Source organism: Bos indicus, chromosome 6 (assembly GCF_029378745.1).
Source record: "Bos indicus isolate NIAB-ARS_2022 breed Sahiwal x Tharparkar chromosome 6, NIAB-ARS_B.indTharparkar_mat_pri_1.0, whole genome shotgun sequence".
NCBI lineage: Eukaryota > Metazoa > Chordata > Mammalia > Artiodactyla > Bovidae > Bos > Bos indicus.
In genome coordinates, this window is record NC_091765.1 from 98,104,790 (window position 1) to 98,123,972 (window position 19,183).

A 19,183-nucleotide genomic window follows, 5' to 3' on the forward strand; every position below is an offset into this window, starting at 1 on the left:
TTCTCCTATTTAGAGCTGAAAAGACAAGCAAAATGGGAGTAGCAAAAAAATAGATACATATGCATACTTTCAAAGAGTAATTATATTTTTACACCTCCTCAAGCTGTCCTATTTTCTCTCTCTCTCTCTGATGTGGCAGTGTTCAAGTTAAAGCAAATGGGAAAACAACAGACCGACTGTTACAACAGAAGACATTGTAAAAATCAGATTAACCAAGACAAGTTGGTTGGAAGGTTTAAACGATCTCTGAGCAGCCCCATTCTAACATAGAGTGGGGAGCTTTGGCAGCCAAATTCCCATGGCATACGATGGGTTGGTGACCTTATTCTGAAGCATGTTATTGTTTCCAAGTGTTGTAAAGCTGCGATTTCCTGGACACAGCAATGCTCATTTTAAGGGCATCTCTTCGATGGGAACTTCAAACAATTCAAAGGGAAACAAAGACAAACAAAAAAACCCCAAGATGGTGCATAAATATCTAGCCATCGCAATGATGCCTCATGAATATCTCCATCAGCTGTTCACATGGGTTTGGAAAGAGGGTCGGTTTTCTGAGTGATGCTGTCTTTGAGACTTGTCCCTTCTTTCCTTTTTTAGGGATACACAACTAGGATGGCTTCTGGCCACATCTTCTGCTTGGGTAAAGCTGAACCGAGTACTTCCTAAGCTTGCTTGCAATCGATTCCCGTAGTTTCTGGCCTAAGAACAGATGCAGCAATCATTGTTCTATTAATAGCTCTTACATATTATGTATGGAGAAGCAGCGATTTTGCATATTTTTCCTTAGGCTGTTTGTCTCCCAGCTGACAATGCAGGCTTCCCTGGGTTGTATAAATGTAGGCCAAGGAGTCAAGTAATGTTTAAACAAAACCACATGAAAATGGTCTGTCCATTTCAGTGCCTTTAAATGGATTCAGGCCCCTGGCTTCAAAATGAGCAAGCAGGTGGTGGAAAAGGCTCCAAAGTATCCTTGTTTAAAAATCTCCCACATCAAGGCAAAAGCAAGGACTTCACTTTTTAAAAATATATTTGTTTATTTGACTGCACTGGGTCTTAGCTGTGGCACGTGGGATCTAGTTTCAGCAAGTGGGATCCAGCTCCCCAAGCAGGGATCAAACCCAGACCCCCTGCACTGGGAATGTGGATTCCTAGCCACTGAACCACCAGGGAAGTCCCAGGATCTTCACATTTAGAATAGTGCTTTGAAACCATCCAGGCCAAAGTATATATAGGGCTTCCCTGGTGGCTTAGACAGTAAAGAATCTGCCTGCAATGCAGGAGAGCCGTGTTTGATTCCCTGGATCGGGAAGATCCCTTGGAGAAGGAAATGGCAACCCACTCCAGTATTCTTGCTTGGAAAATCCCATGGACAGAGGAGCGTGGTGGGCTACACATTCTATGGCATTGCAAAGAGTCAGAAAGGACTGAGCAACTAACACTAAAGACAAAGTATCCACTTGGAGATCATTTTCCCATCTCACCTCAGTTGAACATATTGTAACAAGGTGACTCTCAGAATTCTGATCCTGTGTGTTGCAAATGGCTCCCTCTAGCAGGAGGTGAAGAGAACAGTACAAACAGCTGAGCTCCTCGCTCGGCACACCTGGAACAAACACTCTATGCCTTCAGGAGCGCTTAAGTGCCTTTTAGTCCACGGAAGGGATTTGAGGGAGCCCCTCTGGCTCTCAAGGAGCTGTGTGTGCGTTCAATGGACGGTTCCTCCGGGACCAGAAAGGAGCTGAAGTGGGTCTTCCCATCCTCCCCGTCAGGTGTGAGAAACCTGCTTACTGGAACCAGAACGTCATCACCCACATTGCTCATTCACTCTTGCTTTGAGACTCTGGATATCCCAGTGAGCAGCCCAGGTCATCTCCCACCAGTGATCACAAGGACCACACCGTGGGCCTGGTATGGGCACCCACCCTCACACACGGTGTCGTCACATTGAGAAGGCTGGGACGTGGGGCCCCGTGCTGCAGTGCTGCCATGCTTGCTCCTGGACACACCTCTCCTCGAGCAACAAAATACAAAGAAACTGTATGGGACTGAAAATAACTGTACGCATGCATAGTTGGGGCAAATTTTGGCAAAGAGACCAAAAAACCTAACTGCTACCTTAGAGGAGCTTGGAGCAAAAACAGAGTTGTCAGGAGAAAAGCAAGTTATGGCACATTTCCTCTGCACACTGCATCACCCGAGTGGTAGGCAAACCACCTAAGCCACTCCTCCGCCAGACCCCTGGGCACATCCCTACCCTCACCCCATATAAGGAACAAGCTAGCCCCTCCTAGCGGGGAACGAGCAAGTCAGGGAACCTGTTGTTTGTTCTCCCAACCCTCCACTGCTCCCCCCACCCCCCTGCCACACACACTCACACTGCAGCAGGGCCCCAGTAAAGCCTTGCCTGAATTTCTTATCTGGCCTCTAGTCAATTTCCATTGATTAGGGAAGGTGAAGAACCCTGGTCCCAGGAGAGGAGTGCTGTCCACACGTAGCTCCTCTCTTTCCACAAGCTATGAGCACAGGCTTAAGCGAAATATGGTGTTAAAAACACAACTACACCCCATCCAGTGGGAACCGGTGGTTTTGGCCAAGGCCCGCAGGGTGGGGGTGTGGGGACGGAGGAGTGGTGCCCAGCAGTTGGCGCTTCTATTAGAAAAGCAACTTGGGAGATTTTCTTTCAGTGACGGGAAGGGAGGAAAGGGGGGTGGAGAGGGGATGCCGAGGTAGTGCACCCCGAGTTGTAGGGATCTGGACAGATGGTTGCAGGCAGAGTCTCTTTCCGCCTGTAACTGTGGTTCAGGAAGGGCCCTTCCTAGTCCGACTGGCCCTGTGAGGAAGGGCACGTTGTGGGGCCAAAGCCTGCACAGGCCAGCCAGCTCCGGTGCTGTCAGCCGCTCTTTTCATTTTGAATCCTGTGAGGAGGCAGGAGGCAGCTGGCTGATCCTCCGCATGGGGAGTCAGAGGTGTTGTGGTGGGGGTGGGGGATGGAAGTGGGGGTGAGGGGTGGAGGGTGGGGGAAGTGGGAAGAGAAGAAAAAGGCTGAGGTCGTGGAGCCCACAGGAAGCTGCTCACTGGCTTTGTGTCTCATGGGCATTCCAGGACGAGCACGTGCCTTCCTCCTGTGATGGTGCAAACTTAGAACCAGGAACATTCATGGGGCGGTGGAGAGTGGGGGATGGGAAGGTGGATGCCACAGCTCCCCAGGGAGAACAAGAGGATTTCCCCCCAACCCCCAACATCGAGGATGGGTAAAGACAGGTCTGTGGGGCTCATACTCTGACCTAAAAATGGGGGAAATTTAAAAAGGATTATAAAGTTTCTTCCTTCCCTGTTTTTCACATGAGCAGCCACAGAGAACACATCTGGCTTTCAGTCTCCTGTGTAATTGGGGACAGGATTGAAATGGATAAATGAACCTCCCAGGTAATCCCCAAGCTCATTCTTTTCCATTAACTTCAACCTCTCCCCTGCACAAATCTATCCCAGCTCCTGATGAGGAGAAAAATGAGCTACAGAAGCATAAAGAACATTGCAAGCCAGACCTGTCCTCTGATGGGAGTGTGAAGGCTCAGGAAGGAATGCAGAGGTGCAGAGAGAACTGCTTGGGGCTGGAGAGAGCCAGCCTGTGGGGCCTTCTGTCTGCAGAGAGGACAGACTTACAGAACTGGACAGGATAACCCATGGATAACCCAATCCCCCAATCCAGTTGGTTCCTATACAGTGGAGGGAGCAGGGTGGACACGGAAGTGCTGAGAGGTTAGAATTGCAGGGAAAGCAAAACTTTTCTTTTACCCTCTTACTGTCAGGGCAGAATTAGGTTGACATAAGATGGATTGCAGTGCTGGAGAAGACTCTTGAGAGTCCCTTGGACAGCAAGGAGGTCACACCAGTCAATCCTAAAGGAAATCGACCCTGAATGTTCATTGGAAGGACTGATGCGGAAGCTGAAGCTCCAATACCTTAGCCATGTGATGCAAAGGGCCAACTCATTGGAAAAGACCCTGATCCTGGGAAAGATTGAGGGCAAGAGGAGATGGGGCGACAGAGGATGAGATATTTGAATGGCATGCCATGATGGCATCTTCATGGACATGAACCGATGGACATGAATTTGAGCAAACTCTGGGAGATCGTGGAGGAAGAGTCTGGTGTGCAGCAGTTGGTGCGTGTGTGCTCCGTCGTGTTTGACCACCAGGTTACTCTGTCCAAGGGATTTTCCAGGCAAGAATCCTGGGGTGGGTTGCCATTTCTTTCTCCAGGGGATATTCCTAACCCAGGAATCGAAGCTGTGTCTCTTGTGTCTCCTGCATTGGCAGGCAGATTCTTTACCAACTGTGCCACCTGGCCATGCCATGTGCTGCAATCCTTGGGGTCGCACAGAGTCAGACACGACTTAAACAACTGAACAAAAACAAAGATGGATTCGCAGGAGAAAAGCATACAGCTTTTTTATTGTTACATGGACTTGGGAGCTTTCACAGAAAAAATAAAGACCCCCCCCCCGCCACCATTCTAAATGGATAAATAACAAGGTCCGGCTGTATAGCACAGGGAGCTATATCCAATCACCTGGGATAGACATGATGGAAAAGATATTTAAAAAAGAATGTATATGTGTGTGGCTGTCACTATACTGTACAATGGAGACCCGCACATTGTAAATCAACTGTACTTACATAAATAAATTTAAAACAAGACCCCCAAAATGGTTGGGTCTAAGTGGTCATATACTGCTGCTGCTAAGTCGCTTCAGTCATGTCTGACTCTGTGCGATCCCATAGACAGCAGCCCATCAGGCTCTGCTATCCCTGGGATTCTCCAGGCAAGAACACTGGGGTGGGTTGCCATTTCCTTCTCCATTGCGTGAAAGTGAAAAGTGAAAGTGAAGTTGCTCAGTTGCGTCTTGACTGGTAGCGACCCCATGGACTGAAGCCTACCAGGCTCCTCCTCCATGCGATTTTCTAGGCAAGAGTACTGGAGTGGCTTGCCATTAGTTGAACTAATTTCCCTGGTGGCTCAGATGGTAAAGAATTCGCCTGTAATGCAGGAGACCTGGGTTCGATCCCTGGTTTGTGAAGATACCTTGGAGGAGGGCATGGCAACCCACTCCAGTATTCTTGCCTGGAAAATCCCCATGGACAGAGGAGCCTGGCGGGCTACGGTCCATGGGGTTACAAAGAGTCGGACACAACTGAGCGACTCAGCACAGCACTAGGTTGAACAGAGAGTAATAACTGTGAAAAGGTAACTAAAATATATGGGGCTGCTCAAGGAAGATAAGGGCTGTTTGAACAAGGTTTGTCTGTACTGATTTCTCTTGGCACCTTCTCCCTGTCTGTGGAGATAAGAACGTTTCTTTCCTCTTGGTACAGGGAGGGCGTCTTGCACACTGGAGTTTTGTCTTCTGCTTTTAGGAAGGAAAAAGGAAGTCAGGGCGCCTTCTTGCATTTGCTGTTTTTAAAGTATCTCTAACTCAAAATAATCTTATGTCAAACTAGCTTGTTTGGGCATATTCTAGTACCTTTTACCATCCAGCTAGTTAGTAGCAAAACAAGAACTGGAAGTTGGTCCTCCTCACTTCTGGTCTGTGGTTATTTGCACATCTGTTTCCTCCTCACTACAAGCACTCACCAGGGTGACTGTTTCCTTGGTGGTCTAGGAAGCACCAGGCCCTATTCTCCAGGCCTCTGGGTTTTCTCTGATACATAGTATTACTCTTATTTTGTGGATGAGGACTCAGGTTCAGAGCGGCTCTGTGGATTAGTGAATGGCAACTTCATGTTTGTGTGTGCTAAACTGCTTCAGTCATGCCCAGACTCTTCCTGACAGAGTTAATAACACTGTATCCAACCAGTCCATCCTAAAGGAAATCAGTCCTGAATATTCATTGGAAGGACTGATGCTGAAGCTGAAACTCCAATATTTTGGCCACCTGATGGAAAGAGCTGACTCATTTGAAAAGACCCTGATGCTGGGAAAGATTGAAGGCGGGAGGAGAAAGGGACGACAGAGGATGAGATGGTTGGATGGCATCACCAACTCAATGGACATGAGTTTGGGTAAACTCCGGGAGTAGGTGATGGACAGGGAGGCCTGGCGTGCTGGAGTCCATGGGGGTCACAAAGAGTCGGACACGACTGAGCAACCGAACTGACTGATTGTATATTTGAAAGTTTGTAAGAGGGGAGATCTTTAAAATTCTCATCACAAGAAATAAATTATTTAACTATGTGTGGTAATAGTTGTTAACTAGACTTACTATGGTGGTCATTCTGCAGTACATAAAAATATCAAATCACAGTGTTCTACACCTGAAACTAATATAATGTTATATGTCAGTTTCATCTCAGATGGGAAAAAAAAAGTGAATTCAAGCTCAGGTCTCTGAAAGTGAAAGTCTTAGTCGCTTAGTCGTGTCTGACTCTTTGCAACTCCATGGCTTGTAGGCTGCTGGACTTCTCTTTCCATGGAATTCTCCAGCAAGAATACCGGAGTGGGTTGTCATTTCCTTCTCCAGGGGATCTTCCTGACCCAAGGATCGAACCTGGGTCTCCTGCATTACAGGCAGATTCTTTACCATCTAAGCCACTAGGGAATCCCACTTTCTGGTCTCTGAGTCCAGTGTTATTTCTACTACTCTACTAAGCTGGAGTCTTTGGCAGTACTTTCTTTTATTATTTTTCATGGGTTATACTTATTTTTACTGCTTCACTATGTGTTGGGAATAAGTGAGACACGTACACTTTTTTATTTTTACTGAGAACATTCTTTCCTTTTGGCCTCAGTCTGTGGTTTCCCACTCAGACTCAATTATTTCCCCTCAATTTTGACCTCCTAGGTTCTGGAAAGGCTTGAGAGGTGCTTGCAATCTGAACACAGGCATATTTCTGTCTCTGCTGCTGCTAGTGAATGTTAGGGCTGGGTGGGACCTGAGACAGAGTCTCATTTCATCCCTTCTCCTTACGGATGAGAAAACTGCATCCTTAGATGCTGCAGAGACCTGCAGGGAAGGTGAGTATGGAAGACTCTGGCATGCTCTAACCTTCATCCACTCCATCAACAGTCCTTGGCGGGGGGTAGGGGAGGGGAGAAGGGGAGGGTGGGATGAATTGGGAGAGTAGAACTGACAAGATATACACTGCTGCTGCTGCTGCTGCTGCTAAGTCGCTTCAGTCATGTCCGACTCTGTGTGACCCCATAGATGGCAGCCCACCAGGCTCCTCTGTCCCTGGGATTCTTCAGGCAAGAACACTGGAGTGGGTTGCCAATTCCTTCTCTAACATATATACTACCATGTGTAAAGTAGATAGCTAGTGGGAAGCTTCTGTACAGCATGGGGAACTCAGCTTGGTGCTCTATGATGACCAGAAGGGTGGGATGGGGGTAGGTGGGAGGGAGATTTAAGAGGGAGGGGCTATATGTATACATATAACTGATTCACTGCATAGTACAGCAGAAACTAACGCAAGGTTGTAAAGCAATTATCCTCTAATAAAAAATAATAATAAAATGTGTAATTTGGGGTTGATTAAAAAAGAAAAAAAAAAAAAACCATTGCAGTCCTTATCTCATTCCTGGGTAAAGATGTGGCACCCAGGACGTCCCCAGGGGTCCAGCAGGCAAGACTTCTCGATTCCAATACAGGGGCTGCGGTTCAATCCCTGGGTGGGGAACTAAGAAAGAGCCCACATTCCATGAAGCACAACCAAAATAGATTAAAAAAAGAAAAAAGAAAAAAAACGTGGCACTCAAGTTCGGAGGAGTGTAAATCCAGAGGTTCTGGATTTACTTGGATTAGCTGTGAAACAGCTTCCTTTTGTGAGAAGATTACAAAGATTCCAAGTGTAATCTTTTCTATTAATAGACAAGCAAATAAGTTTAGTACTTTGAGGGGTCAAAAGTTCACAGAAATATGGCCAATCAGGGTTATTTTAGTTCAGGTGGATATAGATTCGTCTTGGACTATATCTACATTCTACCAACACTGCATTCAAGGTCTTAGCAACATATCTTTAGGGTACAAAGCAGCTGAACAATGCCTCGTTAGAGTCCTTAGGAATGAAATCCAGTCTGGCCCCCACCGAGAGCTGGCCTCCCACTCAACTGCAGGCAGGCTAGGACGTTGACAGCTGATGGCCAGGGCACTGCTTTGGGGCAAAAGATGGGCAGAGAGTGAGGAGCATGGCATGGGGCAGAGCTGAGAGGCAGGGCTGGAGTGAGAGTTGAGTCCATCTGCCCACCTCGGCAGGGCTGTGGGGAGGAAGGGATGCTTCATGATGTTTTGATGACATGTAGGAGTTGGGTTTCCACGTGTCAGCTCGAAGCAGTACAAGCAGAGGTGTTGCTGAGTGAGAAGTGACACCACTGGGGCAGCAGGGGTCCCCAAACTCGGGATCTAATGCCTGATGACCTGAGGTAGAGCTGATGCAATAAAGTGCACAATAATTGTAATGCATTTGAATCATTCCGAAACCACCCCCCCCAAAACACACCCCCCCCCAAGTCTGTGAAAAAACCGTCTTTCACAAAACCAGTCCCCGGTGCCAAAGGTTGGGGACTGCTGCTCTACAGTCCAAATAAAACCTGCTGATTTTCCCTCTGGTTATGCGTACGACTGATGGGATAGGAGAGGTCCCATCTTAGGGGCTGTTGTTAGCCCAGAGCCCAAATCAAATGTGCATTATGTGGTCATCACAAAGCATAAGGCACCCTTGAGGGACATTCAAACTGGGTTTAAGTATCAGGTCAGGAACACCAACGAATTCATAATCATTTATTGTGATCACTCATAGTTTACACATATTAATGGCAAAAATAACACCGTTAAACACCTGCTGGATGAAGAACTTTATTATGACAATTCCCTACCGGCGTCACTTCTTTTCAAAAATGTAAATTTAAATCCTACATCTTCCCTATCTTTGCAGCACTATCTTCGAAGTGCTCTGATGCCAAACTATAAGGCTCTCTTTTGCTCTAACATCTAACACAAAGGGCACGCTGTCCCATTAATTCGACATGCTCTTTACAAGGCAACTTAACACACAGATTTTTTTAAAATCCAGAGGCTACATAATGATCACTTTATGTCTTGCTGCAAAATCAATGAAGGCCGCATGCAGGTGAAACATTTGTAGACACTGAGTTCTAGATAACTGTTGGTTATTCAGATCTGATGACCTGGTGTGGAAAATTAATATGCTTATTTAGCAGGAGTAGGTAAAGTACATGCACCAGTGGCTAGGATCAATTAGAATATAAATTAGGTGTCTAAACATTTAAATGAGAGCTTCCTTTGAGCTTCACTTGATGTCTGGCACTTCTGAGTTCTACACCTTAAAACGACAATAGCAAAGAGAACAAAATCAAACACTTAAAACAGGCACTGATTATAGGGTCAGCTGGACGGACAGCTCAGGACACAAAACTAGCTGAGCAGTGAACAGACCCCCTGAAGCAAAGAAAGCGGAACATTAACAAGCTGGACACAGGGCAAAAAAATAAGAGAGCCATTTCCTGTATTCTCATTTTTTAACATTTTCAATTTTCTTACTTTAAAACAACAACACACACACACAATAATTACAAAGCAGAAACATTCTTTCCTTACTACTTAGACTCTCTTTTGTCTTCCACCCTGCCTCTCTGCTCCTTCAGATAGTCTGTTTAAAAATAAGGTTGGGTTTAAAACAGAAAACAAAGGCTCTCCTGAATCACACTGAAAGAATATGAAATTCCTTCATCCTGTCAGGGTTAACATCACGTACAAGTACCAGCACATGACGATGTATGTTTGAATGACATGTTGTAGCTACAGCGATTAAATCACATGTCCGCGTTCTAGTGTTAAAGCATAGTTACACTGACTTTTAAAAAATTCTTTTCATTGATAGTTTGTATCTTGACATTATTTTGAGACCAACGAAAAAAACCCCCAAACTGCGTGGATTCTGTTCTCTCCCCAGCTTGCGCCCCCTCCCACGATCCAATGAACAAGAGAAGTGTAGTAACAAAGGCCATGAACGGAGGCGTCGTTGACAGCGGGCGCAGATGGAGGATCCAGAGTCAGGCGCTCCCGTCTCCAGTCCGGGCTTTCCGGGCTTCGATCATCTGCTTGGTTGCCCGTTTGCGGTCAGTGGCTAGCCCCAGCCAACACATGAAGTCAATGAACCAGGTGGTTGGGTTGAAATTTAAGCCAAATTCACTCGCAGAGTAGTCAAAGGGAAAGGTGTGATGGTAGTTATGGAAACCTTCACCTGGAAGACAAAGAAGGCTTGAAATAACACTATCGGCACCTCTCTGCAGAGCTTTGAAATGCCACGAGATTGCAAGACCCTGTGTTAGGCTCCATGGGGTACAAAAAACTTACAGAAAGTCCCCTATGTACAAACCTGCAAAGACGTGTTGTATGCCATCTGTTGTACTGTGCATGCATTTCAAGGTACTGGACTGTAAGATTAGAGATGCTTTATTTTTTGTTTGCTTTTTATGTATGTATTATCTATGTGAAAAGTATTAGAGACCTATTACAGTTCAGTATTATATAGCCAATTGTGTTAGATGGCTACCTAGGCTAACTTTGTTGGATTTCTGAACAAACCGGACTTCCGAACTTGGTCTCAGAATCGAACGTGTTCGTATGTAGGGGACTTACTGTACTTGCCGTCTGCCCTTAGGCAGCATTCACTGAATTGGCTAGACAAATGATAGGAACAGAAAAATAACAATAAAGTTATCAGCATAAAGTCTCAAGATGAATTTTCCCATGAACTGGTGACATGCTCCCATGACTTTAGAGCTGTACTTCGGAAGCTAAATGCCGAATAGCTGATAACAGATCATCATTTTGATGTATGTTCATGAAAGAAAAATAGCCTCTGTCGACTGAAGGGATTAAAGGAAGACTTCTTGGGAAAGCTCGGAAGAGATAAATGATAATCGTTCCCATAAGTAAGTGAATTAAGGAGTTGGATCTTTAAATATCCAAAATCTTCCTATATATTACTCTTCCCTTCGCAGTGAGTAACTTTTCCTCCCTTACTGCCCCTCCCCCGGGGTGTTTTCAGGAGGAGTCTCACATCTTTTTTCATTTTTCTCAAACAGCTTTATTGAGATGTAATTCACCACACAATTCACCCATTTAAAGTATCCAAGTTAATGGCTCTCAGTATATTTGCAGAGTTGTGCAGGCATCCCCACAACGATCTTTACAACGTTTTCACTACCTAAAAAGAAACCCCACTCCCCAAGGATGGATGGATGTTGAGCCCCATCCATCCCCCCATCCTTCCAGTCCTACTTTCTTCCTCTGTGATGGTTAATTTTGCATGTTAACCTAACTGGCCAAGGAGTGCGCAGATTAACCCTTATTTCTGGGTGTCTGTGAAGGTGTTTCTGGATGAGATTAGCATTTGAAGCAATGGAGTCAGTAAAGTAGATGGTCCTCCTCCATGTGAGTTGGCATCAGCCAGTCCCTTAAGAAGGAAATGGCAATCCACTCCAGTATTATTGCCTGGAAAATCCCACGGCAGAGGAGCTTGGTAGGCTACAGTCCATGAGGTCGAAAAAAGTCGGACATGACTGAGCGAATTCACTTTCTTTCAGTCCCTTAAAGGCTTGGAGGAGGAATTGCCCCCTGTTTTCCAGACACACTGATTGAATGTCTATTTCATCTTCTCCTGCCCTCAGACTGGGATCTGCATCATCAGCTCCCCTAGTTCTCAGGCCTTTGTACTCAGATTTAATTATACCACTGGCTTTCCAGGGTCTCCCGCTTTCGGATGGCAGACAGTGGGACTCAGCCTCTGTAATCTCACCAGCCAGTTCCTCATCCTAAATCTCTCCTCCTTTCCCTGCCCTGTTCCCGTAAATACACACAGAAACAGAATATATCTACCTTTATATAGATTTAGAAATCCTACTGTTTCTATATGGATATACATTGGGTTGGCCAAAAAGTTCAGTCAGGTTTCCATATGATCTTACAGAATATACCCAATATATAGGTAGAGAGAGACTTATTATAAGCAATATTTTATATATATATATATATATATATATATATATATATATATATATAATTGCATATATATACTCCAGTATCCTTGCCTGGGAAATTCCACAGACAGAGGAGCTAAGAGTTGGAGACAACTTAGCAACTAAACTACCATGTGTGTATATATATATATATAATCTCTGACTCTTTGTGACCCCAGGACCATAGCCCGCCAGGCTCCTCTGTCCATGGGATTTCCCAGGCAAGGATACTGGAGTGGGTTGCCATTTTCTTCTTATATATATACACACACATATATACTGTCACAAAGAGTCGGACTTGACTGAGCAAATTTTACATTCACTTGCCTGGAGAATCTTTACTAATACAGTCTCCATAGATTGGCTTATTCTGAACATTTTATGTAAATGAAATCAAATAATATGCAGTCTTTTGCAACTAGCTTCTTTCACTCAGTATACTGTTTTCAAGGTTGTAGCAGGTATCAGTACTTCATCTGTTTTTATTGCTGAAGAGAATTCTATGGTATGGGATATATATACCACATTGCATTCATCCATTCATCAGGTGAGTGACATCTGGTATATTTCTACTTTATAGCTATTATGAATAATGCTGCTATGAACACTCATATACAAGTTTTTATGTGGACATACACTATCTTTTCTCTAGGGTATAAATTTAGGAGTGGAGTTGCTGTATCCTATAGTAACTATTTTTAACCATTTGAGGAACCACCAGATTCCTCCTTTACTTCTTAAGTGGCTACTGGTCATCATACAGTTCTTCTATTGACCACATTTGGAAGATTCTGCTGTATGATGAGTCCATCAGATGGATCAGTCTGTGGTCTGTGATTTTCTTTTTAATTTAGGTCTTTTCTACCCTGTCCCTCCACGTTCATCATTCTTGGACTAGAGTTGTAGAGTTTCCCCGTATTTTTCAGAAACAGGCACTGTTCAAAGAACTGTGAACATATTCCCCAGTCTCCCATATGGCTGATGTAATAAGAGTCTTCTAATGACCTTTATCAGGAAAGCTGACTGAGAGCTCAGTGTAGACCTTGAGAGCCTTCAAGCCAACACCCAGTTTTTCAGGACCTGCGTCATAGCCACGTTCCTTGGTTCCCTGGCCCAGCATCCCCCATGGAAGGTGATAACAGATGCATGGTGCCCACTCTCGTCCACTCTCAGAGCCACACTGGATGTGGCTTCCCTCACCACAATTCTTATTGAGGACAAAGAGTGAGATGAAGAGAAAACAATAGGAGGGGTCAGGAAGCTCACACTTTTCTCTCTGCTTATCAAGTTATTCCCAAAGCTAAATCTGGTGTTGATTCAACTTACATTGCTCTTGTCAACACAAGATCCCTAGGGTCTTAATGAATGGGTGACCCTTACACCATGATGGCAGAAATTCATTGCAGAGTGATGCAGAGACTGTTTATACTTAACAGCAGGAAACTTCCTTCCTGGGTTTGGTCTTGAGCTCAAGCTCAGCTTATACAGAAGCCCGAAATGCTTCTATCAAGACACAGCTGTGCTTAGTCACTCAGTCATGTCCAACTCTTTGCAATGCCAAGGACTGCAGCCCGCCAGGCTCCTCTGTCCATGGGGATTCTCCAGGCAAGAATACTGGAGTGGTTTGCCATGCCCTCTTCCAGAGGATCTTCCCAACCCAGGGACCGAACCCAGGTCTCCCGCATTGCAGGCAGATTCTTTACAAACTGAGCCACCAGGGAAGCCCAAGAATACTCGAGTGGGTAGCCTACCCCTTCTCCAGGGGATCTTCCCAATCCAGGAATTGAACCTGGGTCTCCTGCATTGCAGGAGGATTCTTTACCAGCTAAGCTACCAGGGAAGTCCTGGTAACATTTATTAATCATTTATTGTGTGCCAATCACAGGGCTGCATTCTTCAAAGGGTTTTAATGCTTATAATCCTCACATCACTCAGCTAGCTGCTGTGATTAACCCTACTTTAAAATGAGGATGGAAGTGCACAGAAGGGACACGTTACTTGCCTAAGACCATTAGGCTAGTAAGGAAAACAACATCCCTGAAGGTTTGTTTCCTGCTAAGCCCTGCTGCAAACACTAGGTAACCTAACCCTATGGTGACCCCAGGTGAAGGTCAACGCTACTCTTATCCCCACTTTACAGATGAGAACACAAGGTGGGGAGGAGCCAGATAACTTGCCCAGAGATTGAGCAGAGGAACCAAGCCTCAACTAAGCCTGTCAGACTGACTCTTAACCATTTTGCGGACCCATGAGATTGTCAAGGTCCCGTTTCTCTCCATCCCTCTGTTTGAGGGCCTTTTTAAATGGTCAGCCAAATGCTGGACAGCTGAGGCTAAGAGTGGTCAGGCAGTTTGAGAGCGACATCAACTGCTACTCCTCCTTTAGTAGGGAAATGGCTAGCGTAAAAATAAATAGCTGCTAATTACTGATTACCTACTATGTGCCAGGTACCATACTAAGCAGATGATATACAGTATCTTATTTAATTCTCGTAACACCCTTGAAAGTGTGAGTCCCTCAGTCGGATCTGACTCTTTGCGACCCCATGGACTGTAGCCCCCCAAGCTCCTCTGTCTATGGGGATTCTCTAGGCAAGAACACTGGAGTGGGTTGCTATTTCCTTCCTTCTCCAGGACATCTTCCCAACCCAGGGATCAAACCCGTAACACCCTTATGAAGCAGGTATTCCTGTTTCCATTTCACAAATAATAAAGCTGTAAACCAGAGAGTAAGAGGCTTGTCCACGAGCCAGGATTCTAACGCCAAAGCCCAAGTTCATTCCAGTCCTATCCATTCCCTTGCCTCTCCTGACACGTCCCACAAAACCCCCGAGAAGCCAAGAAGGTCTGAACACCCACTGTCCCCAGGGGTTCCCACCCGACACTCACCAATGGCACCCAGGGTGACGAGCGGGTTCTGCCGAGGGCTGATGTGCTTGTCATAGGGCCGGTTTCCGTACATGTGGGCGACACTGTTCACCAGCCAGGTGACGTTGAGTGAGATGGTGTAGCGGAGGATGGAGGCCAGGAAGTAGGAGTTCCACAGGCTTTCTCCCCAGATGTACCAGGGCACCAGCGTGGGGACTACGAAGCACATGAGCACCACGGTGATCTTGTAGTACCTGGAAAGAGGAGGGGGTCACGCTGCCACGGGGCACCTGTTGACGGTGGTGGGGGGTAGTGAGCAAGCTGCAGGGGGAGTCAGGAATGATGCCAGGCTCTTGGAGCCTGATGTGTGTCTCTGTGTGGGGGTCACAAACCCATCCACCTACCAGGGCTAGGCAGGTAATACCAACTTGAGAATTAGGGAAGGCAGAAGTTATAGGAAGTGGTAGGACCTGCTGCAAACTTCAGAATTTCAAGTATTAAACAATCAGTACAGGTGAAACCCACGCATCTCAGAGCGTGTGTCCTACAAGCCACAGTTTGATGGTTTCTATTTCTTTCACCAGTCAGTCAACCCGACAAACAGTTGTGTTTTTTTTAAACCATAATTTCAAGAAATATCTAATATTCTTTGAATACTTTGCAGGCATGTGAATCTGTTTTAATGTAGCTTGGGAAAAAGGTAAACAACCCTTCCTTAAATGTTCTTGAAAGGTCGCTGAATGAAAAAAGACGCCGGAATTCTTGGCCCCCAGAGGAGACTTCAATCCGGGGCCAGAGACGAGGCTTGATCGCTCAGAGCTTTTGCGTAATAAGGTTTTATTAAAGTATAAAGGAGATAGAGAAAGCTTCTGACATAGGCATCAGAAGGGTGCAGAAAGAGTACTCCCCTGCTAGTCTTCAGCTGGATGTTATATAGTGAGTAGCCGTCTGTTAATGTAAGAAAGGAATGCCTTAAAACTCAGAATGGCACCAGGCCCCTCAGCCATAAGATGCATTTTGGGATAATCTTGGCACCAAATGGTTCATCCTGGGCCATAAAATGATTAACTTGAATCTTGAAGAAGGGCAGATCACCATACAAATAGTTTCGTTTACATAGATTAGGGGAACACTATCTGAATATAACATACCAGTTTGTCAAGTAGGTTCTGAGCCAAGAGGCTGAACCGACTTGAAGACAGAGTCTGGGGTAAATGCATAGCATGTTAGCATAGCTTAAGACAAACATTTCCATAAGAGAAATGCATTGGTCATCTCTAGGTTTGAGAATAGTTAACTTCAGGTGAAACCAGGTGTCATTATGGCAACACAGTATTTTAAGAGAAACCTCCTTTTAAATTTGTATAGAGAAGGAAAAAATATCGCTAGTTTGTTTCCTCTTGCCGCTTAAGAGAGAGAAAAATGTCTGACACTTGCAGGCTATTTCCTCTTTTAGGAGACCCCTGGCCTTCCTGCCTGTTACCCTCTCACTCTCTGTCCATCAGCAATTACGTTCCAAACCAGCATAAAAATAAACAAATATATGAACAAACACGGCCACGTATAAAGCAAAGATTAAAAATAAACCATCAATAGTTTGCTTGCTGGACTTGAGTACCCAGCAAGTGTTTCCTGAGCACCTCCTGTATACCAGGCCCCAAGGGCTAGTGGTACCAAGACAAATTTGACAAGAGTCCCTGCTCCGGTTGTGTGAAACCTTTGGCTGTGTGGCACAGGCTCTTAGCAGGGACATGAAGGGGCTGTGAAATGAAAATGTTCAAAGCTGCCTGTTTCAGAACTTCCCTGGAGGTCCAGTGGTTAAGACTCCACGCTTCCACTGCAGGGGCCACAGTTTCGATCCTTGGTCAAGGAACTAAGATCCCACAGGCTGTGCGGTTTGGCTAAAAAATAAACCAACCCCTGCCCCACTCCAAAACAACAAAACAAAACAAAGCTGCCTGGTCACAGCCGTTTTCTCCTCGATTTTCCTTCAGCTGACCCAGCTCATGGGAGGCCTCCGTTAAAAGGCGCATGTATGAACCTGGATGGGGCGCAGCTTGAGGAAATGAGATGTGGGAGGTGGAAGAAATCTGACCTGAGTCCAGGTCTGACTCTTCACGGAAAACAAGCCTCTCTTTGTTCTTCCAGTCTTTGTGTACACAGTGAGATGGTTCCCCAAACAGAGCATGAGGCAAGGGCTTATATGAGGGTAGTTCATTTGGGGAAGTGACCTCGAGTAACAGGAGTGGGCAGCTGGGAAGAGGGAAATGAAAGGAGGGGAGAGTCAAGCTGTGGGTGCCCACTGCTGCGGGACCTCCATGGGACACATGATAGCTCAGAATTCTCTCTAGGAATGAAAAGGGGACTATTTTCCCGTTGGCTCCAGTTCCTCTTTGGTCAAGGGGTCTACGTGGGATGTCAGCTCTCTCACAGTTCCAGGTTTGCTTGGGTCTGAATGGCTGAGTGTAGTCACGGGCATCTCAGGTGGGGGCGGCAGAGAAGCCAGGGCAGGAAGTAGGCAGTATGGCTGGACACGTTGCTGGTGAGTTACACTTGTGCCACAGGTAGCTGCAGGAGTGAAAAGGTGGGCTGGGAGTGTGAGGTGGGCACAAGAGGTGTCCAACACAAGCAGGAATTACAATACCACATGCGGTTCTTGTGAGGAGCAAATACTAATGCCAGCGTGGGGAGCTCAGCTCGGGGCTCTGTGATGACCTAGAGGGCTGGGATGGGAGTGAGATGGGAGGGAGGTTCAAGAGGGAGGGGATATATGTGTACACATAGCTGGTTCACTTCGCTGTATAGCAGAAACCAGTGTGAACACTCAGATGAGAGTTATCTGATAGGAAAAGAAAGGAGATAGGAGAAGCCTTCTAAAATCATCAAGGGAGAAAGAAAAAGAAAGGGGTGAAGAAAGAGAGAAGGGGCGGTATGAATCTGAGAATGACCCACAGAAGAGTAGCTCTCCTTTATAGATCCAAAACCAGAGACTCACACGTTTAAGCCAAAATCACAAAAGTCAAAGCACTCAGCTCACCTTACAGTAACTCGGGAGGCGTGTCCTGGAGCTTTAAGATGACAGCTTGTAAGTGTTCACAGAGAGACAGGGAGGAAGTCACTCACATTTCCAAGAAAAGACCAAACCTGTTAGACTGGCTGTTAATCTTAAATGTTGCCAAAAATGTAGCATATTTGGCAGCTCAGAGAATGACCTAGAAGCTTATGCTCAGATATGACTCATTAAACTGGAGGTAAGATGTAAGATATAGTTCAGGCCAAGGCAGAAAAGGAGAGACGACCAACAGCCGACCTACCAACCAGGCTGAGCGTGCGAGGGATCAGGGAGGCTTCATATTTAAAGGGAGGTTTGTGGAAGCGATAAGGGAAGCGTTAGTCAGGCGGGGCATTTTGGGTAATCTTTAGTTGAGATGGCATTTGTAGTTGAACAGGGGGTGGGAGATTTTGGGAAGGGGGTGATAAGTCCCCTGGGCAGGGGGCAGTAATTCCCGGGCAGATGTAGGCGGTGGGAGGTTTCTGGGCAGGGGGTGATAAGTCCCAGGTAGATGCAACCGGCCCGGAGCATCAGGACAGGACTTAAAGTTCAGTTTTGTTTTCCCCAAAGTTAGATGATTCAGCAAGAGCCTTTGAGACCGTTGTTTTCTTTTCCAGGCCCACAATAGATGTTGGAAACCTTTCAGTTCCCATCTCACAGTTGCTCATGACACCACTATCAAAGTGGGGAGATGGTTTTCAGCATTTAGCCCAAGATATGCAGTCCACTGGGCTTTCCAGGTAGCGTTAGTGGTAAAAACAGCAACAACAAAAAACTCACCTGCCAATGCAGGAGGCTTTAAGAGGTGCAGTTTCGATCCCTGGGTGGGGCAGAACCCCTAGAGGAGGGCATGGCAACCCACTCCAGTATTCTTGCTTGGAGAATCCCACGGACAGAGGAGCCTGGTGGGCTACAGTCCATGGAGTTGCAGAGTCAGACACAACTGAAGTGACCAAGCACGCACATGCAGTCCATTTTCATACATCAAATGCCATCACGCCACAACACTACCATCCAAGGAGGCTTTGATTACAGGACACAGATATTGACACAGGCCCTAACCTTTCAATGCTTTGAAGAATATCCTTATTCCAATAAACTGGATCACAATAAGAATTGAAACGTTAAAGGCTTTGAGACCAAAAGTTTTTTCTATGGAGAAGAATCAGGGATTCTTATTTATATATATATATATATTCAAATCTGGGTGTGATAAACATCTTAA

General features: G+C 45.9%; 1 protein-coding gene across 1 annotated transcript in view; it reads right to left on the reverse strand.

The window, feature by feature from the left end:
- Positions 1 to 8,762: 8,762 nt before the first annotated feature.
- SCD5 (stearoyl-CoA desaturase 5) overlaps positions 8,763 to 19,183 on the reverse strand; it is a 176,173-nt gene continuing 165,752 nt past the window's right edge. Inside the window, exons 4-5 of the mRNA XM_019963013.2 lie at positions 14,928 to 15,160; positions 8,763 to 10,259 (exon numbers count right to left, since the gene is read on the reverse strand). Coding sequence (XP_019818572.1) covers positions 10,069 to 10,259; positions 14,928 to 15,160 — 424 coding nt within the window. The 3' untranslated portion in view covers positions 8,763 to 10,068. The remainder of the gene's footprint in view (positions 10,260 to 14,927; positions 15,161 to 19,183) is intronic.